The 24,583-nt window shown below is 46.6% G+C and overlaps 1 protein-coding gene across 7 annotated transcripts in view; it reads right to left on the bottom strand.

The window, feature by feature from the left end:
- Window positions 1-24,583, bottom strand: part of MBD1 (methyl-CpG binding domain protein 1) — a 322,119-nt gene that overhangs the window by 209,409 nt on the left and 88,127 nt on the right. For all 7 annotated transcript variants that reach the window (XM_029611568.1, XM_029611550.1, XM_029611587.1 and 4 more), the window contains exon 7: window positions 9,095-9,238. In XM_029611568.1, the coding sequence (XP_029467428.1) occupies window positions 9,095-9,238 (144 nt within the window). The remainder of the gene's footprint in view (window positions 1-9,094; window positions 9,239-24,583) is intronic.

Below are 24,583 nucleotides of genomic sequence, written 5' to 3'. Positions count from 1 at the left end.
GGGACACTGCCACAGCCACCAGGTGGTGCTCTGCCCAGAAAAACAAATTCTGTGCCACCATCTGATTCAGGGTTCCCCCTTGACAGTTGATATAAGCCATAGTAATCGTGTTGTCTAATAATAATACTTAATAAAATTCCTGCAGATTAACATAACACATTATAGTCATGGCACAGAGCTATAAAAGTCAAACAGTATAAGATGTACTAGCTCCACTTGATACATCATAGTATAGCAACATCCACTTTTCAACTTTTTCACCCTCCCTCAAACCCCCTCTATTACATCAAGACCCACAATAGCCCTTTCCTTACAATATGGGACCCACTACACCAATCCTACCACCCATTTATCTATCCCTCCCAGTAACCCCTGCATCAAGTCTCCATAGTGCTACACCAAGTGTGTGTGTTTATCTATTGGAGAAATTACTTACCTGATAATTTCATTTTCCTTAGTGTAGACAGATGGACTCAGGACCAGTGGGTATAGTGTACTCCTGATAGCAGTTGGAGACTGATCAGATTTCAATCTGACGTCAGCCCCAGTACATATACCCCTGCAGGAAGTGCAGCTCTTCAATATTCTCCTCGAAAAGCGATTGTGGATATATGTATGACTAATTTGACTAACTTGATTAACTTTATAACTTGTATAACTTTTATAACTTTTATAACTTGGTTAACAATTAACTTGAACTGGTTGAATTGATTATAGCTGGAGGCCGCCTGTGCCCTCAACCGAGAAACATCGACACCCGGTAGGATGGGTGTTCTAGTTGGAGGAAAGCGTGGCTTACCCATGAATCACTCGCTGTCTGTGATGTCCCTCGAGAATTCCATGAATAACGACAGCCGTGGGTGGGATGCAGAGTCCATCTGTCTACATTAAGGAAAACAAAATTATCAGGTAAGTAACTTCTCCATTTCCTAGCGTGTAGCAGATGGACTCAGGACCAATGGGATGTATAAAACCTACTCCCGAACCAGGTGGGAGGCTGCCCATGACCCACTTAGTACTGCCCTTGCAAATGCTGTGTCCTCTCACGCCTGAACATCCAGGAGGTAAAACCTGGAGAAAGTGTGGATGGAGGACCATGTCACCACACGACAGATCTCAGCGGGTGATAACATCTTGGTTTCCGCCCAGGACACTGCCTGGGCTATAGTGAAACGGGGCTTGACTTGCAAAGGCGGTGGCTTGCCTGCTTCTACGTAGGCCGCCTTGATGACTTCTTTGATCCAGTGGACTATGATTGCTCACGAGGCCGCTTCCCCTTGCTTCTTCCCGCTGTGAAGAACGAATAGATGGTCCATCTTTCGAACGGATTCCGACCTTTCCAGGTATCGAACTAGGAGTCTGCCGATGTTGAGATAGCGTAGACTGCGAGACTCTTCCAAATTCTTATGCTCATCTGGCGATGGTAGCGAGATGATTTGGTTGAGATGGAAGTGAGACACAACTCTGGGGAGGAACGACGGAACTGTGAGTAACTGGATGGTTCCCGGGGCGAATCTGAGGAATGGCTCCCGGCAGGACAGTGCTTGTAGCTCGGAGATACAGCGGGCCGAACAAACTGCCACCAGAAAGGCTGCCTTCAATGTTAATAATCGGAGAGACAGGCCGCGAAGAGGTCTGAAAGAGGCTCCTGCTAAAAAAAATCCAGGTCCAGGTTGAGGTTCCAAAGAGGCACCAGCCACTTTAAGGATGGTCGGATCTGCTTGACTCCTTTCAGAAAGTGGGAGATATCTCGGTGAGAGGCTATGCTGCTGCTCTCGCTCTTGGTTCCGTAGCAATGCAATGCGACCACCTGTACCTTGATGCAGTTGAGAGACAATCCCTTCTGTAGCCCATTCTGCAGGAATTCCAAAACTGCCGGAATTTTGACTGAGCGTGGAACGATGATGTGGTCCTCGCACCAGGCTTCGAACACTCTCCAAATCCTTATATATGTTAGGAATGTGGAGAACTTGTGTGCTCGGAGTAGGGGTCAATTACTGCCACCGAGTATCCACTCTTCCTCAGGCGAGTCCTCTCAATGGCCAGACCGTAAGAGAGAATAGAGCTGGATCCTCATGGAGGATCGGTCCTTGTTGGAGCAGGTCTCTGTGTGGAGGTTGAGGGAGGGGGCTCCCTGTCAGCAACCTTCGCATGTCTGCATACCACGGTCTTCTTGGCCAGTCTGGGGCCACTAGAAGTACTGGTCCGTTGTGGTGTTCTATCTTGTGGATGATTGCGCCCAATAGGGGGCCACGGCAGGAAGGCGTATAACAGAGTCTCCTGTGGCCAGGTCTGTACCAGGGTATTGATTCCCTGGGATTGGTGTTCCCACCTGCGGCTGAAGAAGCTGGGCACTTGTGCGTTGGACCAGCTTGCCAGGAGGTCCATGGTTGGTGTTCCCCAATGGTTTACTATCAATTGGAATGCTGTGATCGACAGCCTCCATTCACCTGGGGCTAGACTTTCTCTGAGGTAATCCGCAGCAACGTTGTCTTTCCCGGCGATGTGGACGGTCAAGATCTCTTGAAGGTTCGCTTCCGCCCATGACATTAGGAGGACTATTTCCAGAGACACCTGTTGGCTTCTGGTTCCTCCCTGGCGGTTGATGTAGGCCACTGTTGTGGCGTTGTCTGACATTACTTTGACTGACTTGTCTGAGTCTGTGACCGAACCGTAGGCAGGCTAGTCTGACTGCTTGGGCCTCTAGGCAATTGACGTTCCACCCCAACTCTTCTTCGTTCCATTGTCCCTGAACGGTCAGCTCCTGGCAGTGTGCTCCCCATCTCGTAGGCTGGCGTCCGTGGTGAGCAGGATCCAGGATGATGAGGATAGTCTCACTCCCTGGCTCAGATGGTCTTCTTGTAGCCACCATCATTGTTGGGTCCGGACTTTGTCCGGGAGCTGAAGGCATATGGTGTAGTTCTTAGACGGTGGATTCCATCGTGATAGTAGTGAGTGCTGTAGGGGTCTCTCATATGAGCTCTTGCCCATGGCACTACTTCCAGTGTGGATGCCATGAGGCAGAGGACCTGTAGGTAGTCCCATGCTGTGGGGCGAAGGTCGCTCAACAGGGTTCGCAACCGGGTCATCAATTTCGATCTGCTTGTCGGTGTCAGGGTGACCTTGTCTTGTTTGGTGTCGAACCGGACTCCCAAGTATACTAAAGATTGAGAGGGCTGCAGACAGCTCTTACTTGTGTTGACCACCCACCCAAGGCTCTCCAGTAGAGGTTTGACTCTTTTGGTCGCCTGATGGCTCTCCTCTGGGGATTTCGCCCTGATCAGCCAATCGTCTAGATAAGGGTGTACGCGGATTCCTTCCTTCCTCAGTGTTGCTGCCACCACCACTATGATCTTGGTGAATGACCGGGGTGCTGTGGCTAACCCGAATGGTAGTGCCCGGAACTGGTAGTGATGGTCCAGGATCATGAAGCGTAGAAAACGCTGATGCTCTTGATGGATCGGAACGTGTAGGTATGCTTCCGACAGATCCAGGGATGTAAGGAACTCTCCCAGTTGTATCGCCCTTATTACCAAGCGTAGGGTTTCCATGCAGAAGCGAGGAATCTTCAGGTGATGGTTGACCGATTTGAGGTCCAGGATGGGCCTGAATGTTCATTCTTTCTTGGGAACGATAAAATAGATGGAATAATGTCCAGTATTTACTTGTTGTGGAGGCACCGGTGTTATAGCCTCTAAGGCTAGTAATTCTGGTCAGTGTAGTTTCCACTGCCATCCTCTTGGAAGGGTCGTAGCAGTGGGATTCCACAAACCTGTCTGGAGGGAGGGGGTGGAAATCCAGGTAATATCCCTCTCGAATGATGGCAAGGACCCACTTGTCCAAAGTTATCTCGACCCATCTTTGGTAGAATAGGGCAAGCCTGCCCCCTATGGCTTCCTCCTTTGGATGGGTCGGCTGATTTTCATTGTGGGGTGCGGCTGGGGCTTGGGCCTGAGCTGGCTCCCCTTTTGTTGTGCTTGTTCCGAAAGGAATAGCTTCGGCCTGCGGGGCGGGCTGCTTGATATGTGCTTCTATATGGGTTGAAGCGCTGTGATCCTCTGCCCCTGGAAGTTCAGGGGAAGGGTCGCTGGTTTCTTTTATTCCTGACCTCCGGTAGCCATGGCAATGGGAACTCGCCCCATTTGTTGACTAGTTTCTCTAGTTTGCTTCCGAACAGGAGGGTTCCCTTGAAGGGCATCCTTGTGAGTCTCATTTTGGAAGATGCGTCGGCCAACCAGTTTCGGAGCCAGAGTTGCCTTCTGGCTGCCATGGCGGATGACACTCCTCTAGCTGCGGTGCACACCAGATCAGAAGCGGCATCCCCGAGGAATGATACTGCTGGTTCCAGGGCTTCCCCAGGAATGTTGTTCCTGGTCTGTGATAAGCAGGCGCGTGCCACCACGGCACAGCAGGTCGCGATCTGTAGAGACATAGCGGAGACGTCAAAGGACTGTTTGAGGATAGATTCCAGACATCTGTCTTGAGCAGCACTCAAGGATGCTCGTGCGCTTCGAGACCGTGCAGACCATGGCATCCACTTTCGGACATGCCAGATCTTTGGCGGCTGGGTCCAGAGGGTACATGGCTGCCAGAGCACGCTCCCCTTTGAACGTAGTTTCCGGGGCATCCCATTCCAGGTCATTTAGTTGCTGGATGGCTTGTAATAGTATAGAATCCAAACGTGGCATAGGTGATCTTGTTGGCCAGTCAACTCCCACGCGCTTACTGTGCCGGGCGCACAGACGAAGCGCGTAGCCACGCGCTTACTGTGCCGGGCGCACAGACGAAGCGCGTAGCCACGCGCTTACTGTGCCGGGCGCACAACTCGATCTGTGCGCACAACAGCGCGCACATCTCCCTGAGCGTGCACCAAACCTACACGCACAACTTCGACACACCGGAGTGCACAACTGTATTTTACGCACACAAGCCATGGCAACACAGGAAAAGAAACTCAAAGCTCAGGGCCTTTGCCCAGCATGCCACATTAGAGCTGCACAGCATGAGGAGGCCACGGCTCTGTGTATACAGTGTGAAGAGGCCCTAGGGGATCCAACTCATGGCCCTCCCCAGCCAGTACCAGGTTCCAGCCTTTCGAACAGTACGCCGGACCTAGCATTGCACAGCGGGACCCCCAACGATCTGTAGTGATTGCTGTCCAATTGGCAAAGAAATGTTGCAGGTAACCACCTATGAATAGTGGTGGGGGCAGCTCGGGACAGCTCAAAAAGCTGGTCTCTGTTTTTGAGGAGCAGCAGTTCCCTGTTTTTGTACACGCTGATGGCGAGGATGGCCACGTGACTGATTAGATTGAGAGTGGTATCGTTGCTGAGGATAATTTTGTGGTAGGGCCTGAAAGATGTTCTTGGGTATGACTGCATCTGGACAAAGGCGTGAATCCCCTTAAATAATTCCACCCAGGAAAGCGAAGCCGGATCTGGCCGCAGGGGTACCAGGTCTCTTGGGTTCCCTGGCTGCTCGCCGCGGCCTGCCAAGTCCGGCGGTACTTGAGTCGGGGACGCGCCACACGCGCGCCCTTAGGCCTCATGAGAACATAGCGGAAGGCAGTGTCTAGCCGGTCGGGGGACGCCGGAGGTAGGCAAAATGACGCCGCGGCAGCCAAACTTCCATCAACCAAAGAGGGAGTCGCCAAAGAGGTAAGATGGGCAGAGTGGAGACGTCGGGCAGCGACGGTCGCAACAGGTACAAGAAGCAATTTGCAAGTTCATTGTCACTGCCTCAAAGGCTTGCTTCAGGATAGCCTCAATCCTCTTATCCTGAACATCCTTCAGAACCGCACCTTCATCTACTGGGATAGTGGTATTTTTCGTGACAGAACACACCAAGGCATCCACCTTAGAGAAACGCAACTGCTCTCTGGCTTGCAGATCCAAGGGGTATAAACCCACTAAGACTTGTCCTCCTTTAAAGGATGCTTCTGATCCATTCTATTCCAGATCAATCAACTCCTGGATTGCATCCAAAAGAGGGAACAAATAAGAAGCCTTGTGCAGGGTGACCAAAACAGGATCTTTCTTCTGCATACTCGAGTCAGGCCCAGCTACTCTTCAGTGTCTGAGATATCAGACCCGGTAACATCTCTATGAAAGGAATGTAGAAGAGTTCTAAATGGCTCTTCCTCACCAGAAGAGCCCCCACCGTCTTCATCTGTATCATCCTGATCCACCTGCATTCAAGCTCTGTCAGACCTCACTACACTACTTTGCTTGATCGTGGAGACAGGTGAAGGAGCTCAGAGCACTTTTCTATAAATTTTCCTTTTTCAGCCGTCAAAATGTCTTTTGTTCTCCAGTACAAAAGACATTTATTAAAGCTAAGTAAATCTTGATTCTTCCTTTGACGGCTGAAAAAGGAAAATTTATAGAAAAGTACTAGTCACAAAAAGAAGATTTTATAAAAATAAAAAATAAAAATCAACATGAAAATACGGGGTTGATCTTCTATGATCCAGCTCAATATATTTTAAAGACATTAATTCAAATAAAAATTGGAGGCGGGAGGTTGTTAATGATTACACAAGAAAACATTGGCACCTGGATGGTTGCTTATAATATATGAAACTACCACCCGTTTTCCTATATAATTGTTAGAAATATGAAAATAAAAGATTATTGTTAAAAGAAATTTTTGAGCGGATACATAGAAAATCACCCATATAAAAATAAGCACCGGGTGAAAGTGTATGTGTGAAATATATGGTACTCATTTGGTGAGGATCTTAGTTGAAAGAAAGCTCAATAATATGCGGCAGCAATATACACTTTAATACAACAGGTGCACAATAATATGCGGCAGCAATATACGCTTTAATACAACATGTGCACAATAATATGCGGCAGCAATATACGCTTAATACAACAGGCGCACAATAATATGCGGCAATATTACCCCAATATGCTCTCAGCAATAGGCGGCTAGCAATATACACTCAATGATATGCAATATGCTGTCAGCAATATGCGGCTTAGCAATGTACGTTGGACAATATGCAATGTGCTCTCAGCAATATGCGGCTTAGTAATATACGCCCAATGATATGCAATGTGCTCTCAGCACTATGCAGCTTAGCAATATACGCCCAATGGTATGCAATAGGCTCTCAGCAATATGCGGCTTAGTCATAGACCTGCGCCTATCACTCAGCGCATAGTTAAAACTCTAGACTTCATTGTCAGAGGATGAAGTTACAGCAGTTAGTGTAACTGGGTTTAAAATAGGTTTGGATATGTTCCTAGAGGTTAAATCCATAAACTGCTGCTATGATAATAAGCAATAGTAGCTTGTGATCTATCTAATGTTTGGGTACTTGCCAGGTACATGTGACTTGGATTGGCCACTGTTGGAAACAGGATACTGGGCTTGATGGACCCTTGGTCTGACCCAGTATGGCATTTCTTATGTTCTTATGTTATGTTCTTATCACGGGCGCTCAATACCTGAGTAAGGCCAACAAAATGGCGCCCTTCCACGGCGTGCCACCCACAGGCCACGCCGCCGATCATCGTTCCTCGGAGACCAAAGAGTAAGAGATGTACGCCTTACCTGATCCTCGGCGCTTCCTGGCTGGAACCCGGGTGGTCTCCGGCTGTGGGGGGAAAGGGCAAGTACCTTCACTGCCACGCTTTGAGGGAATGCACCCGCTGCCTCGTCCACGCCGGGACCGAGGCGCCTCGTATGCCTCACCCGAACCTCGCCCGGGGGCTACGTCCCTGCCGCGATTCGGCCACCAGACCGAGGACTTAAACCTCCGGGGGATCACGGAAATCACCCCGGGAAACTCAACTGGGGGAGGGACCTTAAGGTATCACCGCAGGAGTGCGGGGCTCGATGGTGCTGTAGACGTTTTAGTAAAAAGAAAGTAGATTTGGAAAACACGCTCAGCGAGCGTGCAGGCTCTCCAAACTGCTTTGGAGACGGAAATTACTAAGTTGCTACGCTTCCTGTGGGGTATATATACACCCGTGCTGATGTCAGATCCGTCTCCAACTGCTAGCACGAGCATACTATACCCATTCGTTCTGAGTCCATCTGGCTACACGACAGGAAATAGTGTATTTAAGCAATAGACTTAAGCCTAATGTAATTACTTCTTATAAAATTGGCTTCACTAATTTGAGGTTAGAAAAGTGAACTAAATATGAAAACATACATAAGAGACAGTTTTAATAAGCTCCATATTTTAAAAAGATTGAAACCTTTTTTATATGTTAATGATTTTAAAACCGTTTTACAAGTTCTGTTGTTTTCCAAGATTGATTACTGTAACGCCCTTCTTTTTGGTCTTCCAGATAATAATCAGACCATTGCAATTATTACAGAATGCTGCGGCCAGAGTTTTAACTGGTACTAAAAAATATGATCACATTACACCCATATTGAAAGAGTTACACTGGTTACCAATAAAATACAGGATTACAAAATTCTTTGCTTGATACACAAATCAATTAATGTTAAGACAGAATGGTTAAATACTTAATTACGGATTCATACGCCACAGCAAAATTTACCATCGTCTAATAAAAGTTTGTTAGCAATTCCTTCAGTTAAGTCTGCTCACTTGACTAAAGTCAGAAAGAGATATCCCTAGCTGAGCCTAAGTTATGGAATTCCTTCCCACTGATTTGAGATTACAATCGAATTATCAGAATTTCAAAAAAGACTTACAAGATATGGTTATTTACACAGGCTTTTGGAGATGATGCTATTTGAGGGCTTCATATCTTACCAAAGGCCGAGCTACTGTTGGACAGAGGCTGATGTTTTGATGTTTACTGATTTCTAAAGGTTTTTTAGGATTATTATTTGTGGATTATATATTTTTTTTAATGTTTACTATATATGATTTTGATTTACTAGGTATGATTTTACCTGTATTGTAATTTTTATGCGTTTTGGTTTATATTAACATTGTGAACAGTTATAATTGATATCAAAATATCGGTATACAAAATATAAATAAAATAAACTCCCCTACAATATGCTCCCATACAAGTTCCCCATTCTTCGTCCCCTAGATGTATAACAGTCTCCCCTTAGCAAGCTATCCTTCCCCTGGACAACCTGACTCAGGTACCTTTTTCACGATCCTGAGACACCTCCGCTTCAGGCACTTCCACATGTTGCCGAATTGAGGGTTCCTGGCCCGGATCATGCAAATAGTACAGTAGCCGCAGTCCTCAGAGATCTGACAGGCAGCACATACGCCACAACCCACCGTCTGTAGGAGAAGTATATCAAGAGGCAATTAAACAACATTAAGGTCACTGCATCTGCCTTGTCTCCAAAGTTAAGCCTATTTAACTCCTGGATTAAGATTGCATGGTTTGTTTTAAGACACTAAACTCTGCACAAAGAAAAATGGAAGAGAGATTGTATCCTGCCTGTATCCAACAGATACCAAAGATCACCACTGCCCAAGAACTGTCAACTCCATGACAGCACCAGAAAAACACATCCCGAGCTTTATACTCTATTGCCACTGTAACCATATAGAAGCTCTCATTTCAGAAACAGCAAATTTGCGTACCTACAAATAGGATTCTCCATAGACAGGATGAATTAACCATGACATTTGACACATGACGACATCATTCAACAGTGAACAAGCCCCTCTTCTCAGAGCTCAGTAAACTTTTACTGAGCATGCATGGGAGTTCCCAGATGCATGCTGCCTTGTGAGCCTCAGTCTTTTTCAGAGCTTAAGTAAGGAAGTCAACTCTCCAGTGAGGGAGGCAGGTAATAAGCATGACCAAGTCATCCTGTCTAAAAAGAACACCATCTACAGGTAAGCAAACTTGCTTTCTCTGTCAACAAGAAGGGATGAATTAGCTATGACATGTGGGGAGTCCCTGAGTTGCACAGTGAAGCTATGCTAAAAAAAAAAAAAAAAAAAAAAAAAAAAAAGGCGCAACCCAGATCCACTAGTAGCGAGTGAGTGACTTACTGGGTGAACAAATTGTGCAAAATTGCTTGTCCAAAACTAGTGTCACCTCAACATGCTTTCCAGATGGTAGTGTGAAGTAAAGGTGTGCACATACAACCAAATCACAGTTCTGCAGATGTCTTCAATTGAAGAGGCATGAAGCAAGCCACTTAAGCCACCATGGCTTTCAATTGATGAGCCTTGACAGAGTAATCTGTAAGCCAGCTAGTGCATAACAGTATGCAATACAGTACACAGTTAAGTTCCCCTGGCTATTGCCACTCCCAATCTACTGGGCTCTAAAGACAAACAGTTGAACCCTTTTCAAATAACACACTAAGGCTCTCTTACAGTCCCAAAGAGTGAAGAGCCTTCTCATATTTATGCAAATGTGGTCTTGGAAAAAAAAGAAAACTAACGCAATGGCAAATATGAAAACACCACCATCTTTCTGATGTGGAAGAACTGAAGATATGATGAATAGGAAACCTGTGCTTGCAATTCACTGACCCTTTGAGCAGAAGTGACTGCTTCCAGGAACAGTACCTTCCATGAGAGGAACTGCAAACTAGCCAACTCCAAAGGTTCAAAGGGAAGCTTTACAAACCGAGCCAAAAAAATAAGATCTCAACGTATTGGCAGTTTACTGACAGGAAGCATGGAATGTCACAATTTCTTCATAAGCTTAGATATCAAGGGAAGCATGGAAATTGGCACTCCTTCCACCAATGGTATGCCACAATAGTGTAGAGGTGCATTTTCACCGAAGACATACTAAGCCCTGATAAGCAAAGGCAAAACAAGAACTGGAGTACATCATTTGGGCTATAAATAAGAAGTCCAGAACACTGGACTGACACCAGGATGAACACTTTTTCCCAACTGAAGCTACAGAGACTTTCCAGTTGAAGGTTTCCTGCCCGTAGTCAAAGTGTCTTCCCCTTGTTTCAGAAGAAACAGAGATGATGCTATCCCCTGTTCAACATCCTTGCCATAAGACCCAGAAAGAACAGACTTGGATGCCAAAGCCTGCCGTCCTCCTCTGTGATGAGATGGAGAAGTTCCCAATGGTACTAGGAGTTATACCATCAATTGTCTTGGCCATGCCGGAGCAACAAGAATCATTCTTGCATGATCCTAAAATACCTTCTGGACTGCAATATTAATGGGATTGTGGATATGCAAAAGACAACATCCCAACTTAGCAGAAAAGCATCAGAAACAAACTGTACCTTCTCAGAAGCATGAAGCAGAATCTCTATTTTTGCTTTTACTTTCTGAAGCAAATCTATTATTGGTTGTCCCCAGAGATCTAAAACTATCTACCACTTGCTGATCCAAGATCTACTTGTGTGGTAATAAAACACTGCTGAAACAGTCAGCCAGTGTGTTTAGTGCTAGATTGCTAGTAAGTAAGCTCCAGATCCAGATAGATTCCTGGCAGAGGGTGAAAGAGCCTGTGCCCGCTTGCTTGCTGATGCAAAACATGGCCACTTGACTATCCATATAAATCAAGATTCTCTTTCCTGCCAGTAGATAAGAAACTTTTTAAAGCATAGCGGCTGGCACTCAGTTCTAGTAGGCTGATCTAAAGGCGATTCCCCTCTAGTGTCCATGCTCCTTTAGTTTGAGTAGTATCATTATGAGCTCCCCACCCCACGGTAGTGTTGTCTGTGGAGATTTACTTGAGATGAATCCCACACAGGAGTCCCACACTCAGAAATGGTTTCAACCACCATTGCAGGGATGATTTCATTTTGACTCATTAGTATGCGATGGGATAATAATGGTCTTAGATGGTTCACTGGTATCGGAGACCCCACCGGAGATCTCATGTTCAATCATGCCATGGGGACTACATACACTACAGTTGCCATGTGACCAAGGAGGAACAATATTGTTTTGCTTGAATTCAATCCCACTGCAAGAGGGCATTTACTAGGTCCCTTCATACTGCAGCCCTTTCATGTGGAAGGAATGCTCACCCCTGAACAGAGTCTATCCACGCACCTATGAACTGAATCCTCTGAATAGAGGCAAGGCTCAACTTAGCATAGTTGATCAGAAACCCCAGGGACTGGGAGCGTCAAATGGTCTACTCCAGGAACTTCAAAATCCCTGACTGAGCTGGATCCATCACCAGCCAATAGTCCAGCTAGGGGAAACAAACAGCTTCACTGCTACCACCACTAAGCACTTCATGACACCTTGGGATCACTGACAAGCCAAATGGGAGCACTTTGTACAGGTAATGAACCTCCTACAGCAAAAATCTGAGGAACTTCCTGCGACATAGATAAATGGGTATGCGAGCATAAGTGTCAGAAGTCCAGGGCACATACCTATTCCCTGGTATGAACAAATAGGAGGATTGTATGTGGGAATTTAACTTGAATTCCTCCCAAATGGAGAAATTACTACTAATTTGTTGATTTCTTTTCCTCTAAGGAAGGCAGGCCAATCCACACCAGTGGTTATGCACGCCTATCAGCACATAGAGATGGAATAAAGTTGACTCACTGACATATAGCTCTGCCCTGACATCAGCCTGCCAGTATCTCTAGAAAAGCTAAACTGTGAACAAACTGATTATACTTGAACATGACTTAACAGTCAACTACTCATGCTTCCAACCAACTAGGAAAAATCAAGCTCAGCAAAGAAAGTTCATATCATCTAATCATAAGCACTGGTTATGTCACTTTCCAGTCATTCAAATGAATTAACAGAAAATACTCTTCATTGTCCGCATAGAAAGGATGAACTAAAAGCAAGCAGGCAACCCAGGGTAGGTTGTGGATTGGCCTGCCTTCCTTAGAGGAAAGGAAATTATCAGGTAAATAGTAATATTTCCTTCTTCTGAACTCAGGCTGGCCAATCCACACCAGTGTGAAGTACCAAAGCTACTCCCAAAAAGGATGGGAGGCTGCCCGAAGTCCTGTCAATACCGCACATCCAGGCGATAATGCTTGGAGAAAGTGTGGAAGGAAGACCACATCGCTGCCTGACAAATCGACAGAAGATGACAACCAAAGCTCCACCCACGAAACCACCTGAACTCTAGGGGAATGTGCCCTGACCTGTCTAAGTAAAGGGACATCTGCATCCACATAGGCGGCTGTGATGACTTCTTTCACCTAACAGGCTACAGTGCCCATGTTGCCAGTTCTCCTGGCAACATGGGCCGCCAATGAAGAGTGGGTGACTCGCCAGAATGATGGCTACTGCCTGGACACAATACCCTTATTCAATAAACATACACATGCTTACTGTGACTCCAACATCGCTCTAAGCTTCAACAGCAAGAGGAAATGGAAAAAAGGATTTGCACTCACAAAGAGGGGAGTAGCTGGCTTGTTACGGCGGTTACTACCCCAAACCAAATATGCCTGATACTTCACTTTTAATGCATATACAGCATAGCTCTCTGCTTCAACGACAGGGGAGAAGAATAACTGATACTTCACACATCCAGCAGAGCTCTCTGCTTCAACGGCAGGGGAGAAGGAAAAAGGGTTCGCACTCACAAAGCGGGGAGTAGCTGGCTTGTTATGGCGGTTACTACCCCAAACCAAATAAGCCTGATACTTCACTTTTAATGCATATACAGCATAGCTCTCTGCTTCAACGACAGGGGAGAAGAATAACTGATACTTCACACATCCAGCAGAGCTCTCTGCTTCAACGGCAAGGGAGAAGAAAAAGGGTTCGCACTCACAAAGCGGGGAGTAGCTGGCTTGTTACAGCGGTTACTACCCCAAACCAAATGTGCCTGATACTTCACTTTCCATGCATATCCAGCATGGCTCTCTGCTTCAACGGCATGGGAGAATGACTGATACATCACGCATTTCCAGCATAGCTCTCTGCTTCAACAGCAGGGGAAAAAACAAAAAAAAACAAAACTGATGCTTCACGCATATCCTGCATAGCTTCAACGACAGGGGTGAAGAAAAAAAGGATTCGCAATCACAAAGCGAGGAGTAGCTGGCTTGTTACGGCGGTTACTACCCCAAACCAAATGTGCCTGATACTTCACTTCACTTTCAATGCATATCCAGCATGGCTCTCTGCTTCAACGACAGGGGAGAAAAAAACTGATACTTCACGCATATCCAGCATAGCTCCCTGCTTCAACGGCAGGGGAGAAGAAAAAACAACCAACAAGGGCTGTACAACATAGTCTAGGTAAAACAAATAAGCATGGGTGTAGCTTGCTTATCGCGGCGGTTACTACCCCTACTACCCCTAACTAATCAAGCTAGATATTTCACTTGGATGCAGCTCCATCACTGCTCTCTACATTAATGGTGGGGGTGGAAGGGGAATAGAACAAAGAGCTAAGAGAAACAGATAAGTATGAGAGAAAAAATGTGTGAAGCTTGCTGGGCAGACTGGATGGGCCATTCGGTCTTCTTTTGCCGTCATTTCTATGTTTCTATATGTTTCTATGTTTACCTCCACCATGGAGCACAAACAGTCTATCAGACTTCTGGAAAGAGAGAATAATCTTCAAGTTCTGCCCAGATGCCGCTTGACATTGAAGTTATGCCAAAGACAATAATCCCGCTCATCTCTATCCCTGTCCAGCTCGGGCATAGAAATGGACTGATTCAAATGAAACCCAAAACCACTTTCGACAAAAAAGGAAAGTACAGTCCTAAGCTATACCATGCCTGGATTCATTCGTAGAAACAGCTCATGGGAAGAGTGAGCTTATAGCTCGGAGATCCACTGTGCTGAACAGATTGCTACCAGAAAAACTGTTTTCAAGATAAGCAGCCACAAAGAGACCACACAGTGGCTGAAATGCAAGCCCCGATTAACATCCCAAAGAGGCACGAGTAGCCACAAAGGAGGAAGTAGATGCTTGACTCCTTTCAAGAACCTAGACACAACTGGATGGGAAGACAAGGGTCTACCATTGACCCACCCCCTATAGCAAGCGAGAGCTGCTATCTGAACCTTCAGACTGTTTTAAAGCCAAGCCTTTAACCAAACCGTCCTGTGAAAATTACAATATCAGTGGAATTTCAACTTTAAGAGAATAAGAACCTCGCTCCTCACACCAGCTCTCGAACCTTCTCCAAACCCTAATATGAGCTAGAGATGTAGAAAACTTCCTGGCCCAGAGCAAAGTGGAATGAGCAATTCCACTTCCAGTTGAAGTTGTACAGATTTAGACAAGTCTAAATTGAAGGCCAAACAATGCTGGGTCGTAGGGAAGCAAGAGAAACACATGCACTAGCCACATTCTACAATTTGTAGGGCTCACCGGTTCTTGGCGGCCATCATCCATTCTGAAAGAAAGGACTGATCCCTCTCCCCCCCCCACCCCACTGGAGCTGGCAGGGAGTTAAAGCTTAAGAACCATCAAAAATTAGGCTCCGGTTTCACGTGTGGCACTTTTGTTTGACATTTCTTCCTTTGGTGACCCCTGTTTCTGTAGAGTTGGAGCAACCTGATGATGTTAATAGCAGAAGGGGCATCTCTGGAAAAAAAAAACCAAAAAAAAAAAAACACTTTTCTGTCCAGCCTCTGCCCTCAAGTCATCACTGTCATCTCCTCTAGCTGACAAACTGAATAATGACTTAATGTTCCTTAAATCTGACCTAAGGTCTCCTTAACTTTATTTCCAAACAAGTTGTCTCCATACAGGGAACCTGTCTAACAACGCTCCCAAATATTCCAAGGACTGAGAGGGTACGAGTCTGCTCTTTGAGAAGTTGACAACCCAGCCCAGTGACTGCAGGAACGTAGCACCCTGGGAATCGCGTCCCTTGCTAGCGCTTCTGATATTGCTCGAATCAGCCAGTCGTCCAAGTATGGGTGAACCAGAAGACCTTCCCTTCGGAGACAGGCCGCCACCACCACCAAGACCTTGGTGAATATCCTGGGTGCGGTTGCCAGACCGAAGGGTAGAGCCCGAAACTGAAAGTGTTGCCCCAGAATGCAGAACCTAAGAAACCTTTGGTGGTCTGGACAGATGCCTATGTGCAGGTAAGCTTCCGTGAGCTCCAGCGACGCGAGAAACTCTCCCTGTCTGACGGAAGCGATGACCGACCGTAGAGTCTCCATGCGAAAACGTGGAACTTTTAGACATCTGTTCACGCTCTTGAGGTCTAGAATGGGGTGAAAGGAACCTTCTTTCTTTGGCACCACGAAGTAAACAGAGTAGCGGCCTGTTCCTTGAGCCTCTGGAGGGACAGGAACTATGGCTCACAACTGCAGAAGCCACTGCAACATCTCCCCACCGCTGCCCGCTTCGCGGCATATCCGCAGGAGACGAGAAACTGATCTCGGGGCCACCGTGCAAAATCTAAAGCATAGCCTTGTCTTATCATGGACAGCACCCACTGATCTGTAGTCACCTTGGCCCACTCCTCGAAGAATAGGGACAGTCTGCCCCCCACTTCTGTCACCGAGGAGTGGACTGGCGCCCCTTCATTGAGGAGACTTGGCTCCTGAGGAAGGCTGAGCCGGACCAGGTGATGGGTGATACCGTCGATTCCCTCTGAATCTGACGCGAGATGAAAAGGAACCTTTCGAGCGAGGTCTATCCTCCAGCAACCGATGCACCTTATCTCCCAGGGACTGAATCATATCTTCCAATATCTTTCCAAAAAGAAGTTTACCCTTAAAAGGTAAAGATCCTAGCTGAGACTTTGAGGACACGTCCGCTGACCAGTTTCTTAACCACAAGAGCATCCGAGCGGAGACCGCCAGGGAGGGGGGGGAGGGGGGTCAGGGACCACATCCTGAGGGACCTCGGGGCTCAAATTGGGGGGAAAATCTTGAAATTCTTGCTCCCCAGCCCCAGGCAGCTCCGAATTGGGAGCTGCCAAAATCCCCAAAATGGCCACCATTCCTGCGGGTTGCCAACCCGGGAACAGCCTGGCTATGCGCTGGGGATTCTGTCCCCGGGGAGCCGAGCCCCTCGTGCAATAGGCACGACGAGGGCTCCCCACACGCTAGGCAGGCTGCTGGCCGCGGCATCTCAGCGAAGAGGAGCCACACGCTGAAGAAAAAATCTAAAAATAAAATGATTGGTAGCTCTGCCGGCAGGAGAGTGAAGCCTGCACACTATGTCTGGCTGCCAGTTCGATCCCCAGAGAAAAAAGGAGATTTAAGTTTAATTTTTTTTTTTTCCAATAAAACCAAATTGAGCCAAAAACAATGGAGCACTAAGCTCCCTAGGCAGCCGGGGGGGGGGGGGGGGGGGGGAGAATGACTGTACCACCAGCCTCGGTCCCCACACCTGGAAGCAATCATGGACTTAGGCTCTGCCCAGCACAAGGTCCAGCAAGGGCCAGGAGATGGGACCGTCTCCTGCACAGCACGGAAACAATTAACCTTAAAAACTAATAATTTTTTTTTCTTTTATTAGAAAAATCCTACCAGAATCCCTAAGGAATAAGTACTTGCTCGATCCAAAAAGAAGAGAAGGAAAAAGAAGGTTGATTAGCCCGAATCAGGAGACCTCAGGGTGAGCTGATCCACCTGCTGGAGACAGACAAATACTGAAGAGCTGTAGGGTAGGCTCTGTCATATAGGATACCCTTTCAGTTTTGGTCTGTCTCCACCTGCTGGAAAGGAGGCTCAATCCACGGTCTGGACTGATCCGGGTACGTACAGAGAATCAGGCTTTCCCCTTTCATACAGCTTCCGTGCTTTCCTTGCTTTAAAAGCTTTATGCAAAAAAAACAATGAAGGAGGACTCAGAGGAGGTATCAGAAGTCCCCTCAGGACTGACCTCCAGGTCAGGAGAAGCAGGCTGTAGTGATTCCCTATCCTCAGGCAGCCTCTGCTGAGGAGAAAGCTGAGGAGGAAAACCCCCCTCCCCCAAGGCTGCCTGAGTAGCAGAACGGAACGTCTACAAAATGGCCTCTGTTCCCACGCTTAAAGGAAAGAGATCTTGGGCAGGCTGAACAGCCCCTGTTGCCCTTGCACAAACTCGCGGTAATCTGCTCTTCTGTCCTTTTTTAACTGCATTTGCCCCGGAGGATCCCTCTCCCTCCTGGTAAACATGCTATACAAACTCCCTCCCGGGAGGGCCGAGCAACACACGGTCGACTGTGGCATCGAGGGAGCCAGCCAGAAATGAAGTACCCAGAAAACTATTTTAAAACACCCTCTCCCCCCCCCCCCCGATGGCGAAAAAAACGCGGCAAACCCCCCCCCCCCCCCGAGGAGAGAGAGGGAGAGACGGCCCGACCAACGTGAAAGTAAACAATTCAAACACAATAAGATTTTTTTTATTTTTTTTTTTTAAATCTGGACTTGCCTGAACATAAGAAAATGCCATACTGGGTCAGACCAAGGGTCCATCAAGCCCAGCATCCTGTTTCCAACAGTGGCCAATCCAGGCCATAAGAACCTGGCAAGTACCCAAAAACTAAGTCTATTCCATGTAACCATAGCTAATGGCAGTGGCTATTCTCTAAGTGAACTTAATAGCAGGTAATGGACTTCTCCTCCAAGAACTTATCCAATCCTTTTTTAAACACAGCTATACTAACTGCACTAACCACATTCTCTGGCAACAAATTCCAGAGTTTAATTGTGCGTTGAGTAAAAAAGAACTTTCTCCGATTAGTTTTAAATGTGCCCCATGCTAACTTCATGGAGTGCCCCCTAGTCTTTCTACTATCCGAAAGAGTAAATAACCGATTCACATCTACCCGTTCTAGACCTCTCATGATTTTAAACACCTCTATCATATCCCCCCCCTCAGTCGTCTCTTCTCCAAGCTGAAAAGTCCTAACCTCTTTAGTCTTTCCTCATAGGGGAGTTGTTCCATTCCCCTTATCATTTTGGTAGCCCTTCTCTGTACCTTCTCCATCGCAATTATATCTTTTTTGAGATGCGGCGACCAGAATTGTACACAGTATTCAAGATGCGGTCTCACCATGGAGCGATACAGAGGCATTATGACATTTTCCGTTTTATTCACCATTCCTTTTCTAATAATTCCCAGCATTCTGTTTGCTTTTTTGACTGCCGCAGCACACTGTACCGACGATTTCAATGTGTTATCCACTATGACACCTAGATCTCTTTCTTGGGTTGTAGCACCTAATATGGAACCCAACATTGTGTAATTATAGCATGGGTTATTTTTCCCTATATGCATCACCTTGCACTTATCCACATTAAATTTTATCTGCCATTTGGATGCCCAATTTTCCAGTCTCACAAGGTCTTCCTGCAATTTATCACAATCTGCTTGTGATTTAACTACTCTGAACAATTTTGTGTCATCTGCAAATTTGATTATCTCACTCGTATTTCTTTCCAGATCATTTATAAATATATTGAACAGTAAGGGTCCCAATACAGATCCCTGAGGCACTCCACTGTCCACTCCCTTCCACTGAGAAAATTGCCCATTTAATCCTACTCTCTGTTTCCTGTCTTTTAGCCAGTTTGCAATCCACGAAAGGACATCGCCACCTATCCCATGACTTTTTACTTTTCCTAGAAGCCTCTCATGAGGAACTTTGTCAAACGCCTTCTGAAAATCCAAGTATACTATATCTACTGGTTCACCTTTACCCACTTGTTTATTAACGCCTTCAAAAAAGTGAAGCAGATTTGTGAGGCAAGACTTGCCCTGGGTAAAGCCATGCTGACTTTGTTCCATTAAACCATGTCTTTCTATATGTTCTGTGATTTTGATGTTTAGAACACTTTCCACTATTTTTCCTGGCACTGAAGTCAGGCTAACCGGTCTGTAGTTTCCCGGATTGCCCCTGGAACCCTTTTTAAATATTGGGGTTACATTTGCTATCCTCCAGTCTTCAGGTACAATGGATGCTTTTAATGATAAGTTACAAATTTTTACTAATAGGTCTGAAATTTCATTTTTTAGTTCCTTCAGAACTCTGGGGTGTATACCATCCGGTCCAGGTGATTTACTACTCTTCAGTTTGTCAATCAGGCCTACCACATCTTCTAGGTTCACCGTGATTTGATTCAGTCCATCTGAATCATTACCCATGAAAACCTTCTCCATTACGGGTACCTCCCCAACATCCTCTTCAGTAAACACCAAAGCAAAGAAATCATTTAATCTTTCCGCGATGGCCTTATCTTCTCTAAGTGCCCCTTTAACCCCTCGATCATCTACCGGTCCAACTGACTCCCTTACAGGCTTTCTGCTTCAGATATATTTTAAAAAGTTTTTACTGTGAGTTTTTGCCTCTACAGCCAACTTCTTTTCAAATTCTCTCTTAGCCTGTCTTATCAATGTCTTACATTTAACTTGCCAATGTTTATGCTTTATCCCATTTTCTTCTGTTGGATCCTTCTTCCAATTTTTGAATGAAGATCTTTTGGCTAAAATAGCTTCTTTCACCTTCCCTTTTAACCATGCCGGTAATCGTTTTGCCTTCTTTCCATCTTTCTTAATGTGTGGAATACATCTGGACTGTGCTTCTAGAATGGTATTTTTTTAACAATGCCCAAGCCTCTTTGAAATTTTTTACTTTTGTAGCTGCTCCTTTCAGTTTTTTTCTAATAATTTTTCTCATTTTATCAAAGTTTCCCTTTTGAAAGTTTAGCACGAGAGCCTTGGATTTGCACACTGTTCCTTTTCCAGTCATTAAATCAAATTTGATCATATTATGATCACTATTGCCAAGTGGTCCAGAGTGCTGATCTTTCTAGGTGGAGTGAGCCGGGCTCTCCGGTATCACACCCACGCTGCCCAAAGTATCAATTAGGGTCCTCAACCCTCGTCGGCAGCTGCCTCAGTCCAGCAGGGGATGGCACTCTCAGAGCCTAACAACCCTCTGGGAGGCAGGACACAGGCTATATATACCGTATTTTCCGGCGTATAAGACGACTTTTTAACCCCTGAAAATCTTCTCAAAAGTCGGGGGTCGTCTTATATGCCGGATGTAGTCTTAAAGGGCGAATATTTGCCGGTGTATAGGACGGTGTAAAGCTCGCTGGGTAGGGCGACGGGAGCCATTTGTGGAGCGCTGAGCTCTGTGCTGCGAGGACAGAGCAAGCAGCTTCAGATCATCTCACCTCACCCCTCCTTGTTTCGTTCTGCTCTCTGCAAGGGAAGGCAGCGTGCCTTCGCTCGAGTCACTCCCTCCCCCCCACCGGACGCTGTAAAAAAAAGTTCATTCTCCGCTCCCTGCCCCTTTTGCTCAGCACCGGCCAATCGGGGAGCGAGGGAGCGGAGAATGAACATTTTTTACAGCGTCCAGTGGGGGGGAGGGAGTGACTCGAGCGAAGGCATGCTGCCCGATTGGCCAGTGCTGGGCAATCCGAATTTGGCGGCATGGAATTTTCAGAACTTCAGAAATTAAATTTTTACAGTCCTCTCTAAAAAAAAAAAAAAAAAAGTTCATTCTCCGCTCCCTCGCTCCCTGATTGGCCGGTGCTGGGCAAAAGGGGCTTACTACGGCAAGCCCCTTTTGCCCAGCACCGGCCAATCAGGCAGCGTGCCTTCGCTCGAGTCACTCCCTCCCCCCCACCGGACACTGTAAAAAAAGTTCATTCTCCGCTCCCTCGCTCGGCCGGTGCTGGGCAAAAGGGGCTTGCTTCGGCAAGCCCCTTTTGCCCAGCGCTGGCCAATCGGGCAGCGCGCCTTCACTCCTCGAGTCACTCCCTCCTGCTGTAAATGTTGGAATGCATTGGAAGAGGGGTAGTCTTATACGGCGAGTATATCCCAAACTCTATATTTTTTTTTTTTTTGTATTTAAACGTTTTTTATTGGTAAGCAATATGGAAAAAACAGTATGCAAAGTATACAGCCAACAATAAAGAATACCATAATAACATGTCCACTGTGTAAGTCACCAGATACAAACAATGTGCTTTATAAATCATGAATGCTGAATGGCCGTAAGGTGCCATATTGCAGTCGCCAAAGTGAAACTTCCCCCAGTAAGTCCGTCCCCCCCCTCCTCCCCATGACCATAACACACGGCGGCAAATATCAGGCAGAGTAGCTGTGTAGCTGAATAGTGCAGACGATAAAATTAGCAGAAAAAACTTAAAAAACCAATAGGGAGGAAAACAATGAGGGCTTGTATTTCTAGTGGCAACAGTCCTTGTCCAGGATGTTATCCTGGCCTGCAGTACTCTCCAGGCTTTCACTCCAATCAGTCCTTCTGAGCCTCCAGCCAATTTGAGTATGGATGCCATATACCTTGGAATGCGGCAATACGATCCTGATGCAAGGCGGTGAGCCTATTCAGCTGGTAATAGGAATGCAAGCGTTGCTGAATGGTGGCTAAAGATGGTGTAAGTTTTTGCTTCCAATAAAGGGCAATTTCTGCTCGTGTTGCAATAAAGACTTGGAGAGCCAATTTTCGCACAGAAGGTGAAGTATCTGAGATTGGGAAACCCAATAACGCGTGCCAAGGTTCCATCTTAAGCGGGAAGTGTAAGAGCTGGGAGAGCCAGGCAAACACCGCTTTCCAACATTGAGCTACTATGGGGCATTGCCACCAAAGATGATAGTAAGTACCCTTGGCGTGACATCCTCTCCAACACGTGTCTGGTATGTCTGGCGCAAATTTATGAAGGGCAACTGGCGTGTAATGCCAGCGATAGAGCAATTTATAGCAGTTTTCTTGAAGCCCTGTGGATATGGAGCATTTGTGTGCAGCGGCATAAATTTGCACCCAATCCTCATCATCCAATGTTATCTGAAAGTCCATTTCCCAGAGATTGCGGTGCCGAAGCGGAGGCGTGCTCCTGGTGTTCAAAAGTCCATAGATTTTGGAGATCACTCCCCTAAGGGTAGAAGCATTTTTACAAAACATTTCAAATAATGTGCCCTTACTTCTAATCAGTCCCTCTCGAATCCCTTTAAGAGTAAAGTGACAAACTTTGGCATACAATAAAAAATCAACTGACACCAACCCAGACACATCTCGCAATCGCTCCGGCGAGATCATAGCATCCTGTTGATAAACATGCCCCAACCTGAAAACCCCCTGGCGTGTCCACTGTAGAGGGGCTTTCGACCTATCACTCAATGGAATGACTGTATTGGAAAATAAATGAGTCATCAGAGAAAAACGCTCTGGCCCCACCAAGACCTTCTTCCACCTATGCCATATCTGCATGGTGGTGCGTATGGCAAATGGTAAAAAAAGATTGTCTCCCCAGAGGGATCGAGGCTGCCAAGGAAGGGCATCTATAGGAAAGCAGCCCAGGTAAGCTTGTTCCAACTTAACCCATTGTGGTATTTCCCCCTTAGCATGAAGAGCAACTAACGCCCTTAGTTGTGCCGCGCTATAGTACCAGACGAGGTTGGGCACCTGGAGACCCCCTCGCACTCTAGTTTGATACAGAGTGGCCCGTGCTATCCTGGGGGGCCTGCGCCTCCAAATAAAATGCCCAAGAATTTGTTGCCATTTACGAAGTAAGCTGTCTGGGAGGTAGATAGGAATGGTGGTAAAAAAGTACAAGAATCTAGGCAGCACGTTCATTTTAAGAATGGCTATTCTACCCAACCATGAGTGGGCATTATCCCCCCACTTATCCAAGTCGCCCTGAAGCTTTACGAGTAATGGGTCGATAATTCAAATCATATAGAGAGTCAGTATGCTTCCCCAAGTGAACTCCCAAATATTTTAAAGAGGTAGTGGCCAATTTAAAGGGAAATGTCTCCTGCAGCTCCTTAACTACTCCAGGTGGCAAAGAGAGGTTCAATATTTCTGACTTATCGAAGTTAATTTTCATCCCAGATCGTGTCGTAAATTCCCCCAACTCAGCCATAACTCCCCTCAGAGACAGCGCTGGGTCAGTAAGGGTGAACAAGACATCGTCTGCAAACAGGGAAATCTTAAAGTGGTCAGTTCCTTTGGAAATGCCCCGCATACTCGCATTGCCCCGAATACGGCTAGCAAAGGGTTCTAAAAATATGGCAAACAACAAAGGAGAAAGGGGGCACCCCTGCCTTGTCCCTCTATGAATCGAAAACTGAGGGCCATATCTCCCGTTGACCTTAACCCTGGCCGCTGGATGGGCGTACATTTTGCGTAGCCAAGCAATAAAGGATGTCCCAAATCCCATAGCCTGTAACGTAGAAAAGAGGAAATCCCAATTAACAAGATCAAAGGCCTTTTCAGCGTCCAACGCTAGGAGGACAGCCGGGAGGCCGTCCCGTTGCACCAGATCAATGATGTCCACTATCCTACGGACGTTATCCGCAGCTAACCTCCCTGGCACGAACCCTACCTGGTCATTATGTATAAGCCCCGGCAAAACTCCATTTAACCGGGCCGCCAATACTCTAGCCAATATCTTTAAGTCAATATTGATTAACGAGATCGGCCGGTAGGAGCTACAGTGAACGGGGTCTCTACCCGGTTTGGCCAATACCGTGATACCCGCAGTATTGGCGTCTGAAGTGAATTCCGCACCTTCCAATAGCGAATTAAATGCCAGCGTCATGGGGCCAGCTAGTATGTGAGCAAATTTACGATAGTAGCTACCGGTGTAGCCGTCCAACCCTGGCGCTTTTCCAGCTTTCAGCAGTTTAATAGCCTCCAACACTTCCAGTTGTGATATCGGTTTATCTAGGACCTCTCTCTGCAGGGGAGTAAGTTGGGGCAAGGCAATAGAAGACAAGTAATCGGCAATTACGTCAGGGGCAATAGGCGTATCGCA

The sequence above is a fragment of the Rhinatrema bivittatum genome, chromosome 1 (genome assembly GCF_901001135.1).
Source record: "Rhinatrema bivittatum chromosome 1, aRhiBiv1.1, whole genome shotgun sequence".
Classification (NCBI taxonomy): Eukaryota; Metazoa; Chordata; class Amphibia; order Gymnophiona; family Rhinatrematidae; genus Rhinatrema; species Rhinatrema bivittatum.
This window is presented reverse-complemented; position numbering and strand designations above follow the sequence as displayed.